The 9,553-nt window shown below is 43.7% G+C and overlaps 1 protein-coding gene across 1 annotated transcript; it reads left to right on the forward strand.

Annotated features, from left to right (window-relative positions):
• Positions 1–1,505: 1,505 nt before the first annotated feature.
• BBOV_I005805 (variant erythrocyte surface antigen-1) lies at positions 1,506–5,526 on the forward strand. The gene is made up of 2 exons (XM_051766988.1): positions 1,506–1,571; positions 1,645–5,526. Exon 2 carries the CDS (start codon positions 1,941–1,943, stop codon positions 5,463–5,465), a length of 3,525 nt encoding a protein of 1,174 aa, XP_051623900.1. The 5' UTR covers positions 1,506–1,571; positions 1,645–1,940; the 3' UTR covers positions 5,466–5,526.
• The last annotated feature ends 4,027 nt before the right edge of the window (positions 5,527–9,553 follow it).

The raw sequence follows: 9,553 nt of genomic DNA on the forward strand, positions 1-9,553 counted from the left end.
GAGTGTATTGCTTGGATTTTCGTAGCAATGTTGGTAAAGGACTCATAGAGTTTTGGTGCAGTGATCACGACAAAGAGTACCACTCCCCTCACCAACCTCCTCACCCAGGTCGGCCAGCTCCAATACGACATACGCCTCCCCTGGATCTTTGTACTGACCATAGCCTGGCTAGTGGCGGTACTCTACCTCGCATTTGGTGCCATATGGCCACTGGACTGGACACATATGAGGTCGCATTGTAGGGGATGGTTCAGGAAGGGTAATCTGAGTCCATGGGAGGTACTGATGGTGGGCAAGAAGAAGGGAAGGGGTATATTGGAGTTTTTTGGTAGGACATAGTGGCGCCTTCGGCGCGATAACTAGGGATAATGTGGATATGTGCATCAAAGGTTACATGGAAGTTTAGTAGAAAAGTAGTAGCTGTTAGGGATGGTGATGTGGATAAGGTTACAGAGTGTTTTCTTAGAGTTACGTAGCACTGTTAGTAAAGGTTAAGTACTGGTTTTGGTAAAGGTTTGACATTACATTTGATAAGAGTTTCACAAAAGTTTGGTTGCACTTTTGCTGAAAGTTCTATAAGGGCGCCTTGGGCGCAACTGTGCCCTAGGGGTGGTCATGTGGAGTCATGGTGTGGTAGACCAGGCGGAGAATTACTCTAGAAATGTTAGTAAAGGTTTCATAATGTATTAATAGCCGCTATGGTAAAACTCCAGTAGCACTGTTAGTAATGGTTTAGTAGTGATTTAATTAAAAATTTAGTAGTATATTCAATAAAAGCTTAATACGGGTTTTGGTAGAGGTTTCACAAAAGTTTGGTTGCACTTTTGCTGAAAGTTCTATAAGGGCGCCTTGGGCGCAACTGTGCCCTAGGGGTGGTCATGTGGAGTCATGGTGTGGTAGACCAGGCGGAGAATTACTCTAGAAATGTTAGTAAAGGTTTCATAATGTATTAATAGCCGCTATGGTAAAACTCCAGTAGCACTGTTAGTAATGGTTTAGTAGTGATTTAATTAAAAATTTAGTAGTATATTCAGTAAAAGTTTAGTAGTTGTTTCGGTAGAGGTTTGGCATTACTTTTGATGAAAGTTTTTTTAAAGTTTGGTAAAAATGTTTATTAAAAAGATATAGCTGTACGGGTAGAGTATATGCTGTAGTATTACCTTTTGTGACCACTTAGTGAGTATATAGTGATTATACAGTGTTAACAGCTTCTTGTTACCTTTGGTTAGTCTAGACTTTGTCCCGATACAATTCTAAACAGTATTTACATGTAAAGGCACTATCACTAGACTACACATTACTCTATAGAATGTCCCCGCACAATGGTCTGTTTGGTGGGGGCACTATTTATGTTGGAGTTACTCTGGTGGGGTTTATAGAATATTGGGGGTAATGGGGTAGTGTAGAGACAGATAGAATGAGCGCCACATGGATAATAGAGGGCGCCTTCGGCGCCACAGTTCTTAGGTGGCGCGCCCAGTACTACTGAACTCACCCCTCTACAGAATGTATATGTGGCCTGGCGGCGGCAGTGACTGACCTACTGCAGTCAGTAGAACTACAGTACCATGGTAAGTAATCAGTACTAGAAGTAGTACTATCTAGTACCACTACTGGTAGACAGTACCTCATGGAGTCCTATAGGCTATCAAGGTGAAGCCCAAGACAAAGGCGCCACCAGTGACAAAGTCAAGGAACACCTCAATGGACTATTCTCCCTAGTCCAGGGACTAGGTGGTACTGCAGTGGTCCGGACCTATATAGACCAGTTGGCACAGGTGCTCAGTGCACTCGTTGGGTGGAGTAAGATAGAGAAGTGCACTGGCAGTGATGGCAGTGGCTGTGGTGGCACTGGTGGCGATAGCAAACCGCACGGCCAAGAGAGCTGTGAGTATCTAAATGAGGTGACAGCGAACGATCCGTGCGACAAGTGTGAATGTATGAAATGGGACGTGCCCAAGGCGGATGATCTCGATAAAGGACACCACCTGGGCAGGGGGTGTCAGAGGTGTAAGGATAGTGGTGATAGTGCTCATAGGTGTAGCTGTACTGGTGGTGGTAGTGGCAGCAGCACCTGTACTGCTGAGAGCTGCCAGTGCTATAAAAAGGGCAAATGCTGCAAGTGTTGTTGTAAGGGTTGTGATGGGTGTAAGAAGGAGTGTAGGTGTGATGGCTATAAATCAGCTTACCCCAAAACGACAGTCAGCTGGATTGAGGGAGGACATACAATTACATGGAAACAACTAAAAGATACTACGTTTGATAACACTGGTGACGGAACTCCATCCAATAAAAGATTGCAATGTGCCCGGATATTCCTAGGGTCAGTATGTCTCATTTGGAGTGGCATTACTTATATGTATTGGACTGGTAAGTGGGCCCAGAGTAGTCCCCGTTGGAACAACCATATCCTGGATGGTAGTGGTCTCGATGATGGTACCCTGTCCCAATGGCTACAGGCCTTAGGGTTCCCTAGGGTGATGCTTAATAACAGTGGTCCTGGTAATAGGTTGGATGCCATTATATGGAATGGACTTAGTGATAAGCTGCTTCTAGGGTTTGCTAAGCCTAGTGGCGCCACTGGCTATGACACTGAGGGTAATACAGCCAGAAATCCATTCGCTATGAACTATGCCGGTTTGGTACATACTATACATAGGGATTCATTCAACAATGATGGTGCTATTGTGTTTAAAAATGACGGCTCTAGTACTACTGACACTAACATCCACAAACGTGGTGCCCTCTTCAAGCTCTACATTCTATCATGTGCCTATTTTACAGGGTTACAGAAGCCTAACTCTACAGCACTGTCCAGTACTGCCAGTACCACTAGGACTCCTAGGACAATTCGGGAGATCCTCTACTGGCTAAGTGCACTGCCCTATAGTACGGCATATAAGCAGTTACTGGAACATGGTAAGAAGGAACTCGAAAAGGTACTCAAGAAACCCGGAGAGACTGAATCTACTGCCAGCAATGAACAGAAACAACTTAAGTTTCACCAAACAGGCCGTAATCATCCCATTACAGTTGATGAATACAACCTGTTTGCCCACTTCCAAGCAGTGACCCAGTATTGCCCACTGGTCCTCATAGGTATCCAAGGAGGATTACACAGTACCAACAACACTGGTCCTGCCATCCACTCCCTGTATGCTAACACGGAGTGTTCATTCACATATCCCACTGTATCCATCCAAGCATACAACCAGGTGGTCCACTACATTAGGGCTCTATTCTATCAACTCTATTTCCTTAGGAAACAATGTGCAGTGAAGGTTGCTCTAGGAGGCAAATGGCGTGAGTGTAGGTATGGCCAGGGGGTAGAGTCCAAGGGGGTAATTAGCTGGATGTGCCTGGGGTGTAACCCCATGGAACATGATAGGAAAAGTAGGGTGGAGAAGGTAAATGGGGAGTTGGGGAAAGTAGTGCCCCAGGGGGGCACAAAGGATCTTCCAAAGGCCCTGAAGGATGTGCTAGAGGCTATAGGTAATGTAGTGATACAATTAGGTAATGCCCAGGAAGCATTGGAAGGGAAGAAGACGGAGGCTATAGAGGGGGTGATAAAGACACTAGGGAAGGCTAAGGAGGGACTAGAGGGGGCGGTGAAGAAGGGTGGGCTGAAGGATAAACTAGATGAGGCTAAGGACGGTCAGACATCACAGGCACTACGCAAGGCTAAGGAGGCACTAGATGCACTGACGAAGGGTGATAGTGGAGCACTACATACACTAGTGAGTGATGGAACTGGGTCATTACAGCAAATAGCAACTGCTTCAAAGGAGTACGACAAAGACTATAGTAGTGCTAAGAACAAGATAAGTGAGGCTATCAAAGCAGTACGTGATGCATTGGAGGGATTACTGCTATTAAAGGATGCATCGACAAGGCTCGACGGACACAAAGAGGCACTGTTAGATGCCACAAGCAAACTCAATGACATATGCAACTCTCCCAAGTGCAATAACTGCGGCAAACACTCCAAGTGTGGTAAAGAGGGCAATCCCACCATGTGTACTCAATGTGGCAATATGACTACCACTGGTGTTCCATCACCCCTCCAGGCATTCCTGGAAGACAGGTTGCCGGGGTTTAGTTGTGATAATACCATGGACGAGCTGGAAAAGCAAGAGGCAGATAAGGCTCAAAAGGACAAAAACAAGGTGCTTCCTGCGTCTGAGCTAGTATATCCCTCTGCAGCATCCCACCTAGACCACTGTAATGGTTCCGGTCAGTGCTGCCCATTTCCTATGGGTTTTAGAAATAACTTCCAGAAGGGCAGCACCGGTGATATGACTGGTGCACGCCTTTATGGCATCCTCTACTTCTTCAGTAACGGTGACATGATGCAGTCTTGTGTCTATACACTGGTGAGGGTAACAGCAGCACTCAGTGCCACAACACCACAGGTACTGGGTGATGTATTCGGGTTCTTTAGGGGAGGTATTGGAGAGAAGGAAAGGGGAGAGACTAAGAGTGGAGAGAAGAGCAAGGAATGCACTCACTCAGGCGATCCGTCTCAGAAAGGAGACAATGACTACTTTTGCGGCTGGTGTGCCTCTGGGTTAAGGGATGAAGTACAAAAAATTGAGTGGATACCCAATGGTGGTGACAAGGATAAAGGAGGGAAGTACATGGACAAAGTCGGTAAAGCGCTAAGAGATATTAAGGGCAGTGACAGCACTGCTACTACCACTGCATATTCCAGCACTGCTACTGCCAATACCTCCCTCTCAAGACTCACTGAGAACTGCCAGTACCTCTCCCCCCTAACAGGTGAACTGTATACAGCAGTGAGTGCCACCTTCGGTAGAACATATCTCTCATGGGTACTGTATCTATCAGATGCACTTGAAGGTGGATTACGTTCACTGTCTGACGCATTCAAGCAGATTGAATGCCGGGGCTGTAAGGGAAACTGTGACCCCAATAAGTGCAAGAGGGGAAGCCACGGACAAGGTAGCGGTCTGTGTGGGTGCCAATCAATCGTATCATGTACCGGGGTACTACCGGTGTTGTACAGGCATGGGTTTAGCTACGGTAACCCATTCAATCTGGAGGGGTACGAACAGAGGGATGGGAAGACAGATGGGCAGTATGACATTGAGGACAAGAAGAATCCTAGGCAGTGTCATGAGTTCTTAAGCAGTCTTGGTGCAGTGATCAAGACAGAGAGTACCACTCAGAAGGATCAGGCCCACCCCCTAAGCAACCTCCTCTCACAGGTCGGCAAGCTCCAATACGACATACGGCTCCCCTGGATCTTTGTTCTTACGTTAGCCTGGCTAATGGCGGTACTCTACCTTGCCTTTGGTGCCATATGGCCATTGGACTGGACACATATGAGGTCTCATTGGTTACGGGGTGGAGAACACCAGTGGCAATGTATGTGGTATAAGGTGATGACAGGGAGGAAGGGAAGAGTAGTGCTAGAGGGGATGGAGTATTTTGGTAGGAGGTAGTGGCGCCTTCGGCGCAACAGTGCTATAATGTGGTAGTTAGTATCGGGGGTAGTAATGTGGAGCAGTCTAGTGGTAGAGTTAGAGGACCACTGATACTCATAAGGTATACATAGAGTTATAGTGGCAGTGTTAGTAAAGGTTTAGTACTGGTTTTATTAAAATTTTGGGTCGTACGTTCAGTACAAGCTTAGTAGCATTTTGGTAGAGGTTTGGCATTAGATGTGATAAATGTTTCATAGAACTTTAGTGGCACTTTTGGTAAAGGTTTATTATAACTTTGGTAAAAGTTTCACAGAAGTTTAGTAATAGTTTTGGTGAATGTTTGGTATAACATTGGCAAATGTTTCACAGAAGTTTAGTAATAGTTTTGGTGAATGTTTGGTATAACTGTGGCAAATGTTTCACAGAAGTTTAGTAGCACTTTTGCTGAAAGTTTAGTATAACTTTGGCAAATGTTTCACAGAAGTTTAGTAGTAGTTTTGTTAAATGTTTGGTATAAAAGTAGTAGTTGTTAGGGTTGGTGATATGGATAGGATTACACAGTGTATTGCTTGGATTTTCGTAGCAATGTTGGTAAAGGACTCATAGAGTTTTGGTGCAGTGATCACGACAAAGAGTACCACTTCCCTCACCAATCTACTCCTCCAGGTCGGCAAACTCCAATACGACATACGGCTCCCCTGGATCTTTGTACTGACCCTAGCGTGGCTAGTAGCGGTACTCTACCTAGCATTTGGTGCCATATGGCCACTGGACTGGACACATATGAGGTCTCATTGGTTAAGGGGTGGAGCACACCAGTGGCAGTGTATGTGGTATAAGGTGATGACGGGACGGAAGGGAGTGGAATTGATAGAGTATTTTGGTAGAAGGTAGTGGCAACGTAGTGGCGCCTTCGGCGCAACAGTGCTATAATGTGGTAGTTAGTATCGGGGGTAGTAATGTGGAGCAGTCTAGTGGTAGAGTTAGAGCACCAATGATACTCATAAGGTATACATAGAGTTATAGTGGCAATGTTAGTAAAGGTTTAGTACTGGTTTTATTAAAATTTTGGGTCGTACGTTCAGTGCAAGCTTAGTAGGATTTTGGTAGAGGTTTGGCATTAGATGTGATAAATGTTTCATAGAACCTTAGTGGCACTTTTGGCAAATGTTTCACAGAAGTTTAGTAGCACTTTTGCTGAAAGTTTAGTATAACTTTGGCAAAAGTTTCACAGAAGTTTAGTAGCACTTTTGGTGAATGTTTAGTATAACTTTGGTAAAAGTTTCACAAAAGTTTAGTAATAATTTTGGTGAAAGTTTGGTATAAAAGTAGTGGCAGTTTTGGCAAAAGTTTCACAGAAGTTTAGTAGCACTTTTGCTGAAAGTTTAGTATAACTTTGGCAAAAGTTTCACGAAAGTTTAGTAATAGTTTTGGTGAATGTTTAGTATAAAAGTAGTAGTTGTTGGGGGTGGTATATGGATGAGATTACAGAGTGTGTTGCTTGGATTTTCGTAGCAATGTTGGTAAAGGACTCATAGAGTTTTGGTGCAGTGATCAACGGAGATAGTACCACTCCCCTCGGTAATCTCCTCACCCAGGTCGGCAAGCTCCAATACGACATACGGCTCCCCTGGATCTTTGTCCTCACGATAGCCTGGCTAGTAGCGGTGTTCTACCTAGCCTTTGGTGCCATATGGCCACTGGATTGGACACATATGAGGTCGCATTGGTTACGGGGTGGAGAACACCAGTGGCAATGTATGTGGTATAAGGTGATGACGGGACGCAAAGGAATGGAACTGGTGGAGTATTTTGGTAGAAGGTAGTCTAGAAAGAGTGTTACAGATTGTAAATAAATACAGTAAAAAGTCATGCAATACACCAAGTAGCCAACACGCGTTACCTAGCATTACAGACAACTAGTCATAATAGTAGTAGTCATTCACCACTATCTTAGTGATAAGAGTAGCAATTTTATGAGGCATACAAGTTACACGTCTTCACATAGTTACTGCCAATGCATAGTTGTATGTGCAGTAAAACATTGGTACTACTTTTAATAGTGATTTCTTTAAGGATTTGATAGTGATTTCTTGAAGGATTGATAGTGGTTTCTTGAAGGATTGATAGTGGTTTCTTAAGGGATTGATAGTGATTTCTTTAGGGATTGATAGTGATTTCTTTAGGGATTGATATGGTTTTCTTTAGGGTTTGATAGGGTTTTCTTAAGGGATTTGATAGGGTTTTCTTAAAGGGATTGATAGTGATTTCTTTAGGGATGGATAGTGATTTTTTTAGGGATTGATATTGATTTCTTTAAGGTTTGATATGGTTTTCATGAAGGGATTGATATGGTTTTCTTTAGGGTTTGATAGTGGTTTCTTGAAGGTTTAATAGTGGTTTTCTTAAAGGTTTAATAGTGGTTTTCTTAAAGGTTTGATTATCTTTAATAGTACTTTTTATTGAATGTTTGAAGGTGTTCGGTGATGTGGGTATATTATGCCGCTGACAGCTGATCCATCTTTGTAAGATTTTTTCTGAGGCATATATCACCCTAGTGGCATTTGATGTAACACGTAGTGTCTATACAGTGACTAAAGCTGTCCACTACATGAGGCTACACCATGAAGCCCAGATGGTAGCTGTATGCATGGAACTAGAGAGTCACTAGCCTACACAGTTGTAACAACGTAGAGGATGGCGATGTAGACTAGTGAAGTACCAATGTTACAGAAATACTCTATATGCGACCAATATATCTCCCCACTGAATGCCGCATAAAACTGCGTCGATAACACTGTTAAGATTCCACAGGTAATGTGCACACTATCAACACTTGAAAAACACCGACTTCTCCACAAAACCTCTGCTGCAACTACTGTCAAACTATGGTACAAAACATTTAGCCACAATAAGGCTAATCTTTCATGGAATATTTAATAAACATACTGCATTACTCCAAATAATTACACGAGAAAACTCATTTACAGCAAATTACATAAACCCAAAATATACTTCACAAAACCACTGTTTGAAATCACTAGCCTGAAGAGAACCCCGAACACCTTCAAACATTCAATAAAAAGTATCAACAAACCCTAACCGGACTTTTTGGAAAACCTTATCAAAAGTAGTACCAAAGTTTTACTGAAAATGGAACTAAAGAATTACACTACCAATGTGTAAACGTCACTAGAGCCAGGTCACAGCATTGACTACCAATGTGTAAACGCTGAACTACCAATGTGTAAACGTCACTAGAGCCAGGTCACAGCATTGACTACCAATGTGTAAACGTCACTAGAGCCAGGTCACAGCATTGACTACCAATGTGTAAACGTCACTAGAGCCAGGTCACAGCATTGACTACCAATGTGTAAACGTCGCTAGAGCCAGGTCACAGCATTGACTACCAATGTGTAAACGTCACTAGAGCCAGGTCACAGCATTGACTACCAATGTGTAAACGCTGAACTACCTATGTGTAAACGTCACTAGAGCCAGGTCACAGCATTGACTACCAATGTGTAAACGCTGAACTACCTATGTGTAAACGTCACTAGAGCCAGGTCACAGCATTGATTAACTATGTGTAAACGCTGAACTACCAATGTGTAAACGTCACTAGAGCCAGGTCACAGCATTGACTACCAATGTGTAAACGTCACTAGAGCCAGGTCACAGCATTGACTACCAATGTGTAAACGTCACTAGAGCCAGGTCACAGCATTGACTACCTATGTGTAAACGCTGAACTACCTATGTGTAAACGTCACTAGAGCCAGGTCACAGCATTGGCAACTATGTGTAAACATCACTAGAGCCAGGTCACAGCATTGGCAACTATGTGTAAACATCACTAGAGCCAGGTCACAGCATTGACTACCAATGTGTAAACGTCACTAGAGCCAGGTCACAGCATTGGCAACTATGTGTAAACATCACTAGAGCCAGGTCACAGCATTGACTACCAATGTGTAAACGTCACTAGAGCCAGGTGACAGCATTGACTAACTATGTTTCCTTTAGCCTACCCCGAATAGCCCCTACATTTCTACCAAAGTTTTGTCAACATTGGCACCAAACTTTTATGAACTTTTCATGTA

The sequence above is a fragment of the Babesia bovis genome, chromosome 1 (assembly GCF_000165395.2).
Source record: "Babesia bovis T2Bo chromosome 1, whole genome shotgun sequence".
Classification (NCBI taxonomy): domain Eukaryota; phylum Apicomplexa; class Aconoidasida; order Piroplasmida; family Babesiidae; genus Babesia; species Babesia bovis.

What these genes read in the sequence shown, in the direction of transcription:
- BBOV_I005805 (XM_051766988.1), top strand. Translation starts at nt 1,941, where the DNA reads ATGAAATGGGACGTGCCCAAGGCGGATGATCTCGATAAAGGACACCAC.